Source organism: Psammomys obesus, unplaced genomic scaffold (assembly GCF_907164565.1).
Source record: "Psammomys obesus unplaced genomic scaffold, mPsaObe1.curated_primary_1811, whole genome shotgun sequence".
In the NCBI taxonomy this organism is placed as follows: domain Eukaryota; kingdom Metazoa; phylum Chordata; class Mammalia; order Rodentia; family Muridae; genus Psammomys; species Psammomys obesus.
Window position 1 is genome coordinate 5705683 of NW_026592510.1, and position 17903 is coordinate 5723585.

Sequence of the window (17903 nt, forward strand, 5' to 3'; positions counted from 1 at the left end):
TAGCTGGGTGCCAGTCTTTTCCAAGAAGGCTGAATCCCTCTGTTCCTTTGGAAAATGAAGGCTTAACATCATGGTGAGCTTCTCTCTCTACTGTGGCAACTATGACTGACACCGTACAATGGAGACATTTTCTGCAGGGGATGAAAGCTGCCTAAGAAGGGAAGACTTAAAGGATATGTCTTGGTTTCCCGAGTTCCTCCTGGGAAGAATAACTGAGAATGTCTAGACCAGCTTTCCCTAGGCCCCTGGAGATCCCTGCATGTTGCACAGCTATCTTAAGAAATGAAACAATAAATCCTTAGGTGGTTGGCAGGCAGCCGGCAGTCCTGACATCTGGCTGGCAGGAGATTAACCACCATGTTGCTTTTGTGACACAGTGGGTCCCCATCTTCGGTCTTGTTACTCCTCTTTTCCAGGAAGCAACAGGAAGACTCTGGGAGGTGAAGTCTCCTGCTCAGGGTACATAATAATGGCTGAAGTCAGTACTGGGTCCAAGTCCATTTGTCACTTAAGTTAATGCTTTTCATGATCACATGCTATTGGTCTCCTCATCGGAAAAAACAAAGGATTCTCGTGTATGTGTTTCTTTCACCCTGTCAGTCAGATTCCTTCATTCCGTTTATCCACATCATCCATCCCTCTGAGATAAAAGCTTCTAGTCCTTATCACTCACTGTGTATATGGGTGTTTTGTGCAGCGTTAACCCCCTCTTCCTCTCTCTCTCTCTCTCTCTCTCTCGCTCTCGCTCTCTGACAAGGAAATCTTGCCATATTGAGTTGGTAACTACTTTTTCCTATGTGTAGGGGGAATGCAATCTTAGGAATGCAAATATAAATTTGGGTTTACTATTTTATTTTTTTTTACTTTTTAAAGTCAGCCATTACTTTGGGGAGAATTTTAGGAAGATGAGCCTCCCAGTGGCGACTTGGGTGGCAGTGGTGGTAATTGCAGTAGCTTAGGTGATGAACGAAGGGGATTTGTACACAGGTCGAGGAAGTGGAAAAAAGTGAAAGAGGCCTGGTGGTTCCTGTTGGCTGAGAAAGCAGACCAATTCTGTTCGTTCATGTGTCTGTTCCTTCATTTGCCCCTTCCCTTCTCCAAACAGTCCCACAGTTGTCGGTTGTCGAGCATTATTGAGTAGCCACTGCTCTGTAGCCTCATTCAGCTCTTCCATTCGCTTTCTTTGCATGGGAGGAAGACAAAGGCTGGAAGGAATAAATAGGTGTATAGTTGACTGTTGAGAAACACCAACTTTATACTCCTAATACTTTCTGCTTATGAAATCAGGATTTTGCATATTTGAGAGTTGTGACAGTCAAGACAGAAACAGTTGCGATCTTTACCCAAGTGCCTTCCTTTCCTAGTGAACTGGACAATGTCCTCAAACAACTTAAAATCCCAAGAGGCAGCAATATGAATAGCATCTTATCAAATCTTGAAGACATGTAAATAATACAGCAGATGACAGCAATTTGTAAGTTCTGTGTTTCTGGAAAGTCCAAGATCTAGGGGACATGAAATGACATGCGATGTTTTCTCTTCTTTTCCTCTGTGGAAAACGAGTTTTTAAAAAAACATCTGAAATACACATGTGTTTGTGTGTTTACATTTTGTCTTTTGTGATTTGTCTAAACGAGAGTTCCAAACTGGACTCTCCAGGCCAAACTGGACTCTCCAGTTTGTGTGGACAACACAAACTGGCAGTGTGTGTGGGAAGTCAGATAATACCGGGGGCTGAACATTGACATGCTAGGGAGCCTGATGTCCCTTCTAGCAAGAGCAGATGCTGCTTTGAGCCTGTTTCTCATTGCCAAGTGACAGCCCAGGTAGAGGAGTGCCTGTGGCAGATTGTCCAGTTTTCCAGTTTTCATGGGAATCCAGACTTTTAAGTAACCTTCATCTGAACACCAATGCCATATGGGTCAAGCCAACCCTGGCTGTGGTTTCCTTTGGGTTCATGGGTCACCATCTGGAATGTTTTACATTTGTACCATTGGAGTGTGTTATATATAACCCTGGGTGCTCATCAAACAATTAGTGTTTCATATTTAAATTAACAATCTCCAAGCACAAACTATTAAACTTGCAGTTGGATTTGACGTCCTTGCCTTGAGCTGAACTGTAAGTACATATCACAGAGCCTTACAGTGTGTCATTAGTGAAGGTTTATTATATGGACTTGAATGATGGGGAGTTTAATAGTCTGTAGGCTACAAATGTACAAGAATCCGAGACAGATATAAATATAGACACAGAAGCTGTCTACATGATGAGACAGAATATCAGTATGCTCTCTTCTATGGCAGCCTTCTGTGTCAAGCAAGCAGAGAAAGCGGTTGTTTTCAGAAACAAAGGGCTAACAGTTAAGGTTAGAGAGAGAGAGGTGGAGGGAGGGACAGAGGGAAGGAAGAGAGGAAGCTGGAGAGATGGTGAAGCAGGCAGAGCGCTTGTACAGGTTTAAAGCTCTGCACTTGAGTCCCCAGACCACATGAAGCCAGGTGCAGCAGGGTAGCTGACCTTTGCTACTTTGTGGGGTCTTCTTTCCCCACCCTTTATTCCCCTGGTTTCACCTCCTAACACAAGGATAGAAGGGAGAGAGGAAATGGGAAAATCCCAAATCTAATTTCTTTCCTTTGTTTCTTCTTTGACTATGGCTACCAGCAAACTGCAACCAACCTTCCTAAATCACCAACTACCAACAACCTGCCTTGAGTTTATGTACCCTCTGAATTCCAAACGTCACACAACCACAGAAATTATCTGCAGCTGCAAAACCACACTTCTTCTAAAGTACAAGGCAGATCATGCTCCGCTGCTGTGGATAGTATGAACAGCCCCACATCCCCACCCCTGGGACTAAAATGCTAACATACTCTTTTTTTTTTTTTTTTTAATAGGACAGAATCTTATGGGGACAGATTTTTTTTTCAAGCTTTACTTATTATGTATACAATGTTCTGCCTGCATGTACATCTACGCACCAGCAGAGGGCACCAGATCACATTATAGACGGTTGTAAGCCACCCTGTGGTTGCTGGGAATTGAACTCAGACCTCTGGAAGAGCAGCCAGTGCTCTTATCCTCTGAGCCATCTCTCCAGCCCCGCTAACATATTTATTCTTATTTCTTTGTTTTTAAAGAAACCAAAATTCCAAAACTGTCCCCACACAGTTGTGTGTATCTGCAGTCCTGAGGCTGCTATGGGGAGTTGGAGGAGAGACAGGACAATTTTCAGCTACTTGCCAGCCAGCCAGCCTTGTGTGTGCGGCTGTGAGCAGAACCGACACCAAAGGCTGTCCTCCAGCCATCACACATGTGCCTGTCCTAACACCAGTGCGCGTGCTGCATGTACATGCAGAGGCAAACTGTTGAATGCAGAGTATGAGCCTCTGCTCAGTCTTGTTCTCTAAGCTATCATTTTCTCTGACAAGTGTTTAGTCTTTATGTTTTCCGTTGCTTATGCTCCTATGTTTCTGAGAGTCAGAGGTTGCCCAGATTTTCCCAATAGTGTCCTTATGTTCTTGGTTGCAAATGAGAACTTAAGAGAAAAAAAGTCTCCTAATTTCAAGAATAGTGAATCTCCCCCCCCCCCCCCCATTCATCTTAAGAATAGCTATCAAAGGAATCTATGTTGCAAAGACTCCTGCAGAAAGTGTAGTGGAAGAAAATGAGCCACCGCTGTGTCTTTGGCACCTTAGTGAGCACACTTTTGCCCCGTCCAGAACCTGCCTGGGATAAGTGTTGCTTCTCTAGACTTAGTTCAGGGAGGGAAGGACCGTGTGACTTATGTGTGCACAAGAGGGGATGGCCTTCTGTCATCTCTCATGGGCTGATAGTCACCCTAGCCCAAGCAGCTCAGAAACCAAACACCATTACATCAGCTTCTAAAATTGTTCCCCAAGGGAGAGGGTGAAGGTTTCTGGGCCAGATAGAGGCAAAGGCGTAGAGGCTGTGTCATGCCCAGGACTCAATAGCTCATGACAGAAATGAAGGGCTGAGAAGTGGCTGACTTGCCCAGGATCTTCAGTGGTGGAGCTGGAATTGTAATGCATCTGTGGTTGGTTCCCAAGCCCATTTCTTTAACCATGTATGCAGATGTGTCCATGCAACATAAAAGGTAACTTCCCCAGTGTCTGCTCTGAACAAGCTGCTCTCTTCCAAGCAGCTGTAGTAGGATTCAGTGCTGCACACATGTTCATCGCTGCCATCTGCTTAAAGGCAGCAGGACAGGCCCTGTTGTAGAATGGGAACTTTGTTGTCTCTGTGCTCTCCTGGGGATTGGACATAGGGTCTGTGTATGCGAGGTGAATGTAAAACCACTGAGCTAAATCCCAGTCTACCTTTTTATTATAGACAGGCTCTCACTAAGTTGCTCTGGCTGGCCTTGAATTCACTCTGTAGCCTTGAATCTATAAGCCTACTGCCTCTCGTATAGCTGGGATAAGTCTGAGTCACCAGGCCATTGTTGACTTAGAGCAGTGGTTCTCAACCTGTGGGTCACAACCCCGTTGAGGGGTTGAATGAACCTTTCACAGGGACTGCATATCAGATATCCTGCATATCAGATATTTACATTATGATTCATAGCAGCAAAATTACAGTTACAAAAGTAGCAATGAAAATAAGCTTATGATTGGGGTCACCACAACATGAGGAACTGTAATAAAGGGTCATAGAATTAGGAAGGTTGAGAACCACTGGCTTAGAGGGTTTGACAAACACACTTTTTGATAAGTGTGCCTCTCACTCCAAGCTCTGATCTCACTGTGTATTTTGGGCTGGCCTTGAGCTAGAGTTCCCCCTCCTCATGCTTTTAGTGTCAAGGTTGTTCCTCCCTCACTCCTTCCCTCCATCCCTCCCCCTCCGTTTCTCCCTCCTTTCCTTTTTTTGTGAGTATCATCTTGCAGCATAGCTCCTAAACAAGACCAGGACCCTCCCTGAACATGCTCCGAACACTGTTATGTCTGCCAAACTCTTCTGTGGCTGGGCTTTTGAGCTCAGCAAGCTAGTTTCCGCCCATTCAACACTTGCTTTAGGGAAGAGTGAGAAAGAGAGACTCTCTCTCTCTCTCTCTCTCTCTCTCTCTCTCTCTCTCTCATTCTCTCTCTCTCTCTGTGTGTGTGCGTGACTTTATTATCTGGTAGAAAACAGATCAGTGGAAGGTTTTAGAGCCTTAATTAAATCCATTGAGAAAAAGTAACTTTTGCTAACTGGCCTGTGGCTTCGAGTAAAGGGGAGGAACTGTGTCAGGAAAGGGGCAAAGGCTGAAGCCCACCAAGGACATCAGGGACCTCCTTTTGTTTTCCTTTACTAGCTGATGATTCCTGCTGCGCTGACTTCTTTTTTGTAACAGGTGACTGTTCTTTACCTCCCTGTAGTCTGTTAGTGGATATTCTTACACTTCGTGCTCTTGCTCACGTGTTGCCTATTGGCTAGCACTGAACTTGAGTAACAGAATCTGGAGTGGGCTCTAAACTTCCTGGGTATGTGAGCACCAATAAGAAAATTGCTGGTCTTTGAAGCTGGGCGTGGCCATCAGGGACACAATCTCTAGTGCAAAGACAAGAGAATGAATGCTCATCTTGATTCTTCTTTCACTCTTCCATGATCTGCATCTGCATCCATTCTGCCTTCAGGTGAGTTCTTAGAACAAATGACTCAAGGCCAAGCCCAACATCCATTTCTTCCAAAAGACAACTGACTTCATTTGTGCGTGATATTGGAACCAAACTGTGTTAAGTCCAAACTGTCTACCTGAGGTAGAGGGTCAGAGGTTGGCTTAGGTCAAAAAGCCCTGTTGGAGTTTTACATGGTTTTTGTTGTTGTTGTTTGTTTGTTTTTGTTTCGCTTTTTGGTTTTTTGAGACAGGGTTTCCTTATGTAGACTTGGCTGTCCTGGAACAGGCTCTGTATACCAGGCTGGCCTTGAACTTATAGAGATTCACCTGCCTCTGTCTCCCAAGTGATGGGATTAAAGGGGTGCACCATCACCGCTCAGCAACACGTATTTTTGTCAGAAACATTTAATGGAAAGGAACTCCCTCCAGCAGGGTTTGTTTACCTAGAACCCCCCCTTTCCTGATCCTGCCCCCCCACCTCCTGTGATGTCTACAGTTTGGATTGTGTGGCTGTCACTTCCTTGCAGCAGGTCTTTCTGCCTCATGTACAACAGGTCCTTCCTACCTGTGTATCTGTATCCTGTGTGGTGGATTCAGGAGAGCTGGCATTTCAGGCTACATCCAGGGTTGTGGTCATGATGGGGTTAAAGTGGGGAATAGGCACAAGAGTATTGTGCTGGAGAAGAGGTTCTTGAGCGTGGCCCAATACCTGGTCTGGAGTGGTGCCTTTTTTTTTTTCTTCCAGGCCAGGCCTCTCCAGCCTCCTAGAGTACTCTTTCCTGGCAGGATCTGGAGAGAGCTGGCCTGGAGCACTGAGAGCAGGTGCCCCAGCCACTTGTGGCATTTGGGATAGAGTGTCAGTAACTACAGTGAAAGCATACACAGTGTAATCAGAAACCCAGGCCTGTGGATTCCTGTAATCCAAACCCCAGTCTCTATGGGACTGATTGCATAGGAAATGAGTCTAAGAAGAGAACTTGTGGAAGGGGATTTAGCGTGGTATGCAGCGCCACAGGGTTTTGGAAAGGTTTCCTTCTGTCTGGTGTAACGTAGTCTTCAATACAAGTAGTGAGTGCCATCAGCATGGTGTGCTCAGACCGATTACGCTGGGTGCAGAGATGCCTTTCCTCTAGGCGTGACTGTGCAAATTGGGCAAATTCACGCTGGCTTTTGGCCAGAGAAGGATAGATCTGAATGCAGCAATGCTGCTGCCTGTGCGTGCACACACGCATGTTACACATGTGAATGAGCACATGTATGTGTATAAATGAGTATTCGTATGAGCGGGTATAGTATATACATTTGTATGCAGAGGATGTTTGTCAGTAGAATAGATTTCTGAGCTTTACAGTAGATCCACCGTACTGTAATCTATGAGTGCAGATGCTGGGAATCTGCATGTTGGTCAGACAAATCTTTAATCTAGAAACTAGCAGTCTTGTTCATTCATTTAGGTGAGGATCGAGATGGGCTGGGCAGAGCCGGGTTTTGAAAGCTGAGAGATGAAAATGATGGGACTCCAATTTGCTTGCTGATTTGGAAAAGTGAGGTGCACTTGAACATGGCTGCCCCCCCCCCCATCTTTTGGCTTTAACACTTTTTGGTAAATGTGCTCTCTGCTGGCTTCCAGATGTTACTGCAGCCTTTTTCTCTTTGTCAGGGAGTAGGGTGGTGGGCCTGAATAGAGTGCCCCCCCCCATTTCAGGGAGTAGAGTCCCTGTTAGGAGAGGCCTGCCTGAAAGGTAAGAGGCATGAGGATGGGTGTGGCTGATTGTAAGCCCTCTTATGACGCAGCATCCCTCCACCGTTCGGTTTTGTTACCTTGGCTCTTCTAGCTGCACATGAGAATTGACTGAACAAGAAGCTCCTGTAGCACGTGGATTTCTCGTTCCTTTTAGGTTGACCTTTCATTAAGGTGAGCATCCACCACCAGTGTCTTAGGCGCTTTAAGTATTTTATTGTTTAAGATGAAGGAGTTATTATGGCAAGCTTTGACCAATTTGAAAAAGGTGGCGTAAACGTGCCCACTTAAGCATAGCTCATTTTTGAACTTTGACAGAAGGTTTGAGTTGGAAGGAACTGTGCATATCCTCTCATCCAGCAGTGCCGGTGTCCCCGTAGCCTGCATTCGTCACCCTCTGTCACAGCATCGCTGTGTTCTTCTGTCTGCCTAGTTGACAGGTGAGTGTGGTGGCACCTACTTTGTAGTGTTGTTATGGGATCTAATGAGTTGACTCATGCAAAGAGCTTGTACTAGTTCCCCAAACATAATAACCACTTACATGCCATAGAAGGGGTGAAAAGACAGACTGCCTGGGGCTGTGCTACCAGTTGGAGATTGGGAAGCCAGGCCTTTTAGCACTGATTCAGATAGATAAAAGGTGAACAGAACCAGAAGAACTCATCTTTTGCAGTGGTGTGGTCCCTTAACAAGTCGCAGTCTTTAAAAAACAGCTACCAGGAAAACCAACAGAGCACCGAAATCTGAGTGAAAGCACAGGGTAGACAATGGAAGACAGTTTACCAAAATGACTGCAGTGTGTGAGAGGAATGGGTTACTGTGACACAGGTATGGTGCTTTTCTGAACTTCGATGTCAAAAGGGGTTAACAATCAGTACCATGTCAAGGCCTCTGTCACCCCATCAATTTGACTGACACTTGCCAATCGTGATGTTCTTTCCTTAATGCCTGCCATTAACACCCAACAGTCGTCACTGTCATAAAATGTGTATGTACACATGTGTGCATCTTTGTGACTAAGTATGCATATATGCAGCAGATTGAAGACATGGATTGAAAGTGAGAAATGAGACCATCCCAGGCTAGAAAGAAAAACAACTGGACCTTGAATAAGGGCCAGCTTAGAAAGAAAAACAGTTAGACAATTAGGGCTACTAAACCTTGAGTAGAGGCCAGACCAGATGGCCCTCCTCAGAGGACAGGGTGAGCCTATTTTAAGATAAGAAACCCGGGGCAGGGAGGACTGCCCTTGGAAGAAGCTGTAAGCTGCCAGCTGCAAAACTGCTATCTTTCTGCTGACTAGTCAATGTAAAGATACATGTGTGGCCTGATTTTTAGGTATAAAAACTCTATGTTTTGTATGCTTGGGGTCGCCTCCTGCTTTGAAGGGGCGACCTCCATCGTGATCGGAATAAACTGCCTCTTGCTTTTGCATCGAACTGAGGTCTGTGAGTCTCTTTGGGGAGGGAGCGGTCCGGAGTCCCTGCATCGGGAGTGCAGGTCTTGCATGTGGTGCGTTGGCCGGGAAACTGACGCATCCCTTCCCCGACTCTCACCAGACTGGGCTCGGAGGTCAGGCTGAAACAGGTCAGTCATTTTGTTTGTCAGATTTCAGATTTCTGCAGATTCTGTTTTGTTCTGTTTAGGCGCCTGTCTGAACCTTCCTGGTTGTTTGATTAGGCCATTGCTAGGACGTATCAGAATATCGCATGGCTGGAGGACGCTTCAGATTCCGTCTGCTCAGAGGTTGGATCTGAGACGGTCCTCCTCCTCCCGTCTGAGTCTGATTTTCGTAGAGAACAACCGCCGCCAGGCAGCCGTTCCATTAGGGCACTGTGGTACCACCTGCAAGGGCGTCCTTGTTTGATTACTTGCCTGGTTCTTTTTGTCTCTGTTGTTGCCTCTCTGACTTTTCTGACGGACGATTTCATTATGGGACAGACTGTGACTACACCTTTATCCCTCACCCTTGACCATTTCTCAGAAGTGAGATATAGGGCACATAACTTCTCAGTGGAAATTAGAAAAGGAAAGTGGTGAACTTTTTTGTTCCTCAGGAGTGGCCTGCCTTTCAGGTAGGATGGCCACCGGAGGGTACCTTTCACCTTGATATGATCCTTGCTGTTAAGGCTAAGACCCTCCAAGCACAGGGGGGTCATGGAAAGAACAAAGGGGTGCACCCAGGGGGGTGGATGGCGAACAATGTCTTCTCAGGTTAGAACATAAGGTATCTGATCAGGATGACTCCCCTGTGCTTGGAAAGAGAGGTGGTCCAGGGGCCGGAGGAATCTCCTGCAGCCTACTTAGAACGGCTGATGGAAGCGTTCCACCGGTTCACTCCCTGTGACCCTACTTCAGATGAGCACAAGGCAACAGTAGCTGTATCGTTCATAGATCAGTCAGCTAGGGATATTCGTAGGAAACTTCAAAAATTAGAAGGTCTGCAGGATAAGTCGTTGAAGGATTTAGTGCAAGTGGCAGAAAAAGTCTTCTATAGTCGAGAAACAGAAGAAGAAAAAGAAGAGAGGAAGCAGAAAGAACAGGAGATGAGGGAAAAAGAAAGACAAGAGGCAGGATAAAAAAATTGACTAAGATTCTGGCCACCGTAGTTCAGGAAAGTCGTACTGAAAGGGAGAGAGTTCCTGGCAAACATAAGGGCCCTTTGTCTAAAGACCAGTGTGCCTACTGCAAGGAAAAGGGACACTGGATGAGAGATTGCCCCTAAAGGAAGAAGAAGCAGCTGAATTCTCGAGCCACGGGGACCCGGGTCCTAACCTTGAATGATAACAGCGATTAGGGAGGATGGGGTTCGGTTCCCCTCCCCGAGCCCAGGGTAACCCTCAAGGTGGAGGGGAAGCCAGTCCATTTTCTAGTGGATACTGGCGCTCAGCATTCAGTTCTGTTGCAAGGCTCAGGGGCTAGGAAAGAGAAAAAGTCATGGGTTCAAGGGGCCACTGGATGTAAGCAATACTCATGGACTACCCGAAGAACAGTGGACCTCGGAGTGGGCTGGGTATCCTACTTGTTCTTAGTTGTGCCTGAATGCCCATACCCATTGCTGGGATGAGATGTCCTGACCAAAATAGGAGCCCACATTTATTTTAAACCAGAAGGCTACAGATTAAACCACAGGTTACAGATAAAAGAGGGAATCCTATTCACGTGCTTACAATTCACTTGGAAGATGAATACCGGCTATTTGAAAATTTAAAAGAGGGAGAAAAAGACATTGACTGGTGGGTGAAAAAATACCCTGAGGCCTGGGCTGAGACAGCTGGCTTGGAAAAAGCAAGAAAGCAACCGCCGGTCCAGATAGAGCTAAAACCTCAGGCAGCCCCAGCCGCAGTGCGGCAGTATCCAATGTCTAAGGAAGCCCATGATGGGCTTCGCCCTCATGTACAGCGACTCCTTGACCTAGGGGTTTTGAAAAGATGTCAATCCGCTTGGAATACTTCATTACTGCCAGTCCAAAAGCCTGGGAGCAGCGATTATCAGCCTGTGCAGGACCTGAGGGAAGTTAATAAACAGGTTATGGACTTACATCCAACAGTCCCCAACCCATATAACCTGCTGAGCTCCCTTCCCCCTGACAGAGTCTGGTATACTGTTCTAGACCTGAAAGATGCATTCTTCTGTCTTCAACTTAGCCCTGCCAGCCAAGACATTTTCACTTTTGAAAGGAAAGATCCCGACTCCGGGGTCTCAGGCCAACTAACATGGATTCGACTTCCCCAAGGGTTTAAAAATTCTCCTACCATATTTGATGAAGCCCTGCACCAAGACCTGGCACACTTCCGGGCCACAAATACTCAGGTAACTCTTCTCCAGTTATGTGGATGACATCTTACTAGCTGCAGATTGTCGGAAAACCTGTCTCAAAGCCACGGGCCGACTGTTACGAGAATTGGGTGAACTCGGCTATAGAGCATCGGTGAAAAAGGCCCAGATATGTCGGAAACAAGTCAGTTACCTGGGGTATATACTAAAAGAAGGAAAAAGATAGTTATCGAAGGCTAGAAAAGGGACTGTGTTTCATATTCCGCCCCCCACGAACTACTAAACAACTGAGGGAATTTCTTGGTACAGCGGGGTTTTGCTGATTATGGATTCCCGGGTTTGCTGAAATGGCAGCCCCTCTGTATGTCCTTACAAAGGGCAATGACTTTTTCCTGGGGAGATGATGAACAGGCTGCATTTGATAATATTAAACAGGCTCTAATGTCAGCTCCAGCCTTGGGACTTCCTGATGTCACTAAACCTTTTCATCTCTATGTGGCCGAGAAACGGGGGATGGTTAAAGGGGTGTTAACTCAAAAGATTGGACCCTGGAAGAGACCGGTAGCTTATCTATCTAAAAAGCTTGATCTAGTAGCGGCAGGATGGCCGACCTGCCTCCGGATAATAGCAGCAGTCGCTGCATTGGTAAAGGATGCTGACAAGCTGACCTTGGGACAAGATCTTACCGTCTATGCCCCTCATGCCCTTGAGAGTGTTGTCAGACAGCCACCTGATCACTGGCTCATTCCCAAACTCTGCTTTGAAATAACGACAGGATTACTTTTGCCCCAGCAATGGGGCTAAACCCTGCCACCCTGTTACCAGATCCAGAGATTCAGCCCCCAGAGCATGATTGCTTGCAGGTGTTGGCGGAAGAACAGGGATGGCGAAAGGACTTAAAAGACCAGCCTCTGCCGGATGCAGAGGTGACATATTACACAGATGGGAGTAGCTTTTTAAAAAATGGAAAAAGAAAAGCAGGAGCAGCGGTGGTGGATGTAATATGGGCCCAAGCGCTGTCAGAAGGCACCTCTGCTCAACAGGCAGAACTAATTGCCTTAACTCAAGCATTAACTTTGGGAAAAGACAAAAAGATAAACATCTACACTGACAGCAGGTATGCCTTTGCTATGGCCCATGTGCACGGGGCCATCTACCAGCAGAGAAGCCTACTGACATCAGCCGGTAAAGAAATTAAAAATAAAAATGAAATGTTGGCCTTGCTCAATGCCCTACTACTGCCCACCAAGGTAAGCATAATTCACTGCCCGGGACATCAGAGGGGAAATTCCAAGGCGGCAAAGGGAAATAACATGGCTGATCAGGAGGCTGAAGCAGCTGCTGGAAGAAGTCCTGCTCCAGTAATATTAACTGCTGAGTTGCCAGAGAAGGAACGACTGAAATACTCAGAGGATGACCTGGAGCAAATACAGAAGAAACAAGGGACATTCGATGCTAATGTGGGAGCATGGATTGACTCCAAAGGTAAGATCATTTTGCCACAGGAAGATGCTAAGAGACTAATAGCGCAGATGCATCAATGGACTCATTTAGGGGCAAGGAAATTGACTGAAATTGTTCACCAATCTCCTTACCGAATACTAAACCTCACTGCTCTAACCGAAAAAGTGGCTCAGGCATGTACACCCTGCCAAAAGGTAAACATAGGGAAGAATTTCCAAAGCTCGGGAAAACGGCTAAGGGGAACTAGACCTGGAATGCATTGGGAAGTGGACTTCACCGAGATCAAGCCGGCCAGGTATGGAAATAAATATCTCTTAGTCTTTGTAGATACCTTCTCAGGATGGGTGGAAGCTTTTCCCACCAAGAAAGAGACTGCTCTGGTTGTAGCGAAGAAGATTTTAGAAGACATTTTCCCCGGTTTGGTATTCCAAAGGTAATCGGGTCAGACAATGGGCCGGCCTTCGTTGCTCAGGTAAGTCAGGAGGTGGCCAGATTTTTGAGGACTAATTGGAAATTACATTGTGCTTATAGACCCCAAAGTTCAGGACAGGTAGAAAGAATGAATAGAACTCTAAAAGAGACCCTGACTAAATTGACCATGGAGACTGGCGGTGACTGGGTGGTACTCCTCCCTCTGGCTCTTTTTAGGGTCAGGAATACTCCTTCCTTGTTGAATCTTACACCTTTTGAACTGTTGTATGGAGTTCCCGCTCCCTTAGCTCTCCTTGGAGACCCTCTTGACATAACCAGTGGTAACTCTGACTTGTTGTCCAGGTTAAAGGGACTGCAGCTTATTCAGAAAGAGATCTGGAGCAAGGTTGGCAGTGCATATGCGCCAGGATCCTTAGAGGTGCCCCATCAATTCCAAGTTGGAGACTTGGTTTATGTACGGCGACACCGTACTCAGAATTTGGAACCCCGGTGGAAAGGTCCTTACTGCATCCTGCTCACCACCCCAACGGCTGTGAAGGTAGAAGGCATCGCTGCTTGGATCCACGCATCACACATCAAACCCGCTCCAGAGGACTCCACTTCTGACTGGAGAATCCAACCAACCCAGTGACAATCCCTTAAAACTTAAGCTTGTTAAAAATGCTGGCTGTGAGTGATATCCACAAACTGCTGGTGCTTTTGGCTCTGTTAAGCACTTGCAATACTTGCTTGGGCTCCAGTCCTCACCAGCCCAAACTTTTGACTTGGGAAGTAACTAATCAGAGACATATTATAATTTGGTCTGTATCAAAGATAGCCCCACCCTTCACATGGTGGCCGGACTTGTACCCTGACCTCTGCAAAATGGCTTTAGGAGCACCTGCAAACTGGGATTTGCAAAGCCACCTAGACCCCAACGTGGTTCCTGGGGACTCTAGACGTGGGTCTTTCAGTGAGAGAAGGGGCTTAGATCCCTGGGGGGGCTGCGGGACCACCAACCACCGCAGTATGCTGCGAGTCCTAACCTTTTATGTATGTCCAGGACCCCACCAGCAACCTAAATTAGTAAACAAATGTGGGGGGAGAAATGACTTCTACTGCAAAAATTGGGGGTGTGAAACCACTGGTGATACTTACTGGAAGCCTACCTCCAGTTGGGATTACATTATTGTTAAAGCTAATTACAGTCATGCCGAGCCCCCAGATCGGGGACCAAACAATAGGTGGACTAATCAGCCAATATGTACCACCTGGTGCCACCCCCTGCTAATCCAGTTCACGGACTCAGGAAAACGGATTTCAACTAACTGGTTGACAGGGTTCACTTGGGGCCTACGAATATATAAGGAAAGATATGATGATGGGTTACTTTTCACCATCAAACTGAAGATAACAACCCCATCTGCTGAAGTAGAGCCAAATAAAGCTGGCCCTCGTCTGGTTCCCCCAGTAAAATCAGACCCCCAGACTATGGCTCCACGTCCAGTAACCCCCTCTCCTAACTCAAAAATAGGTAAAGATTCTTCCCCTAAGCTTCCTGGACCATACATTACTTCCCTAGCACAGGGAGCCTTCCAGGCCCTAAATAACACCAACCCGAAGGTTACTGAGTCTTGTTGGTTATGCTTTGGGATTGCTCCCCCATATTATGAAGGAATTGCCTTTACAGATGAGATAAGTAACACCCAAGAGGCGACAGCCTGCCGTTGGACGCAAAGGGAGGCTAGACTTTCCCTGTCTGCCGTTTCAGGGCAAGGACTCTGTGTAGGTAAAATCCCCCCCAGTCATCAGTTTTTATGCAACCAAACCTATAATGTTACAGGCCTGTCAGGGTATCTCATACCACCGACAAATGGATGGTGGGCCTGTGCGACAGGAATTACTACTTGTGTCAGTACTCAGGTGCTTGTCAATTCGTCTGACTACTGTGTCCTGGTCCAGGTAATCCCTCGCGTTACCTATCACCCGTATGAAGAGCCCTTTCAATACTGGGACTCTGTGGGGGAACCACTGATACGAACAAAAAGAGATCTGGGAATTTCCCTAGCTATAATGCTTGGGATCGGATTAGGAACAGCAGGGACTGCAGCTGGAGGGTCAGCCATAGCCCTCCGGCATAGCGGGTTAAATGAGCTTAGGGCGGCTGTTGATGAGGACATAGAAAGATTAGAAAACACAATTAGAGAGCTCAAAGATTCCTTACAGTCATTATCAGAGATGGTGTTACAGAATAGAAGGGGCTTAGATTTATTGTTTCTGCAACAAGGAGGTTTATGCGCTGCCCTAAAAGAAGAATGTTGTTTCTATGTTGACCATACTGGAGTTGTCACTGAGACCCTAGATAAGGTCAAAGAAGGCTTAGAAAAGAGAAAGCGAGAACGAGCCCAAAGCCTAGGGTGGTTTGAAGGATGGTTTAATTCCTCTCCATGGATGACCACTCTAATCTCCACCTTGCTCGGCCCTTTGCTAATTATTCTCTTGATTGTAACCTTTGGTCCCTGCATTTTTAACAAGCTGCTTAACTTCATGAGAAGAACGGATTAGTACCATTCAGGTCCTTATGCTTCAACAGCAGTATCAGCAATTAGATGTGCAGGCTGAATCTAGCCTGTAATTTTAGGGATAAAATTATGTCAAAGAAAAAGGGGGGAAATGAGAAATGAGACCATCCCAGACTAGAAAGAAAAACAACTGGACCTTGAATAAGGGCCAGCTTAGAAAGAAAAACAGTTAGACAATTAGGGCTACTAAACCTTGAGTAGAGGCCAGACCAGATGGCCCTCCTCAGAGGACAGGGTGAGCCTATTTTAAGATAAGAAACCCAGGGCAGGGAGGACTGCCCTTGGAAGAAGCTGTAAGCTGCCAGCTGCAAAACCGCTATCTTTCTGCTGACTAGTCAATGTAAAGATACATGTGTGGCCTGATTTTTAGGTATACAAACTCTGTGTTTTGTATGCTTGGGGTCATCTCCTGCTTTGAAGGGGCGACCTCCATCGTGATCTGAATAAACTACCTCTTGCTTTTCGTGGTCTGTGAGTCTCTTTGGGGAGGGAGCGGTCCGGAGTCCCTGCATCGGGAGTGCAGGTCTTGCAAAAGTTCTCATTGAGAACCCCAGTGCAGTTGAACTGTTTATACCTGCTTTGTTTCCTTTTCCCTATGTTGATAAAACTTCTTTCCTGTGTTTGAGAAGAAGGTGTCAAATGTTTCCTGCTGTTTATATGATTGAACTGAAGTTCCTAATAATTTTATATAGGAAGAACGGATTTTGTGTCTTAAAACTTATAACAGGATATAAAGTATATTATTATTATTATTATTATTATTATTATTTGCCTAGTAAACACCCACATCACACTGTGGACATTTGCCTGGAGTTCACTGTGTGAGACTCTTAATTTCTGTCTGTTGGAGAAATTTCTGTGTGTGCTTGGTGAACTGGCTCAGCTGACTGTTGGGAAATCCCATTACACCTGTTAATGGCAGTGAATATGGGTTAACATTGCTGCGCTCGGATCTCTGGGTGTCGTTCAATAAGACACTTAACCTCTAGTTATAGTTCAATTTCTTTGTCACTAAAATGGGTTTAATTCTTGCACTCCTCTGGTGGATTCCTTGTTTCAAAGATTAGGTCCAGATTGCTGAAGCTAATACTTTCCCCCTCCCCCTTCTCAGTCCATAAGCTTCCTGGGTATGTGTCTGTTGTCTGGAACTGCTTTAGCCATCTGTGGAAGCACACAGAAAATAATGGATGGGAAAGGCTTAGGAAAGACAACTTCCCTGGATGGAGATGGGTTGAGGGGTTAATTGTTGGCGATTTGAATACTGACACTATTTATGAAAACAAGTAAGTTGAACTAAAAGGTTATCCCACATAAAACCACATTTTATGAGTCTTCCTTGGCTGGCCCTTAAACAGTGTTAGCAACAGGTCTTTGATGTGGATGTGTACCCTGAGGCGTATTTATGTTTTTCTTAGCTTTGTGGTCTCTCTTCCAGATGTGGTCAGAATGGGTCTCTGGGATAGTCTTGAATGCAATGAATATTAGGCCTAAGGCCCTTGAAATCCATACCACTGGCGCTGACAGAACCGAGCTCCTGATTAACCAGGAAAAGATGCCAGCTGCCATTCTGCATCAATGTGTGGCTCGTTCCAAGTAGTTTACCTGGATAGGCATGGCATTTAAACAGCCAGGAATAACTCACTTTTCAAGATGGTGATGAAGCTGGATGCCTCACATAGGGATGGATGCTTATGTAGAACTTCCAGATGGGAGAGCCTTAAAATTAAAAACGTGTTAAAAAGCAGTAATGAAGGAATGAGAGTTCGCTGAACATTAACATGTAATTAATTGCCAGCCATACCCTGAAATCCTAGAGTCCCAAATCACAGAGGCAGGAAAGTGTTTGGGTCCAGCTGTGACCTGGAGCTGTAAGCTGCATCACTTCTGTGTTGTGTGATGCTGTGCCTCTGTCCCTTTTTAACGTGAGAGAAGGTGTCAAGAATATCTGTTAGGGTGACGGTGTGAGAAATAGAGATGGTAATTGCTTCTGGTGCTTGCTGTCTACATCAGTTACTAATGGAACCAAGGGGCCAACGAAGTGTCTTTTCTTCTGTTGCTAACTATTTCTATTGAAGTATTGGCAACCCCCTATACTTGGGAAGCAGTGCTCTTCCTGTGTCTTTTGGGAGTTGGAGTTTGAAGGTGAAGCCCCAGGGCAAGTATTGGGTTCCTCAAGCTTGGCCGTGTGAATTCACTTCCTGCTCCATCCTAGAAGCGCTTTCTTTATTTGTGCTGTTTGCTTTAGCTTTGCTATTGGGCTTTATTTCCTTTTGGTATTTCAGATTTTTAGATCAGGTTCTGATTTCTACAA

General features: G+C 46.0%; 1 protein-coding gene across 7 annotated transcripts in view; it reads left to right on the top strand.

Moving 5' to 3' along the window:
* The window catches only part of Sgms1 (sphingomyelin synthase 1), a 237797-nt gene that overhangs the window by 55334 nt on the left and 164560 nt on the right, over positions 1 to 17903 (top strand). For 4 of the 7 annotated variants that reach the window (XM_055613842.1, XM_055613840.1, XM_055613841.1 and 1 more), the window contains exon 3: positions 13374 to 16055. The exons of 2 other annotated variants lie outside the window; for them this stretch is intronic. In XM_055613842.1, the coding sequence (XP_055469817.1) occupies positions 13692 to 15575 (1884 nt within the window). In that variant the 5' untranslated portion in view covers positions 13374 to 13691 and the 3' untranslated portion in view covers positions 15576 to 16055. Of the gene's footprint in view, positions 1 to 7773; positions 7799 to 13373; positions 16056 to 17903 lie in introns of those variants that run through there. One more of the 7 variants, XM_055613846.1, reaches the window with a different exon arrangement.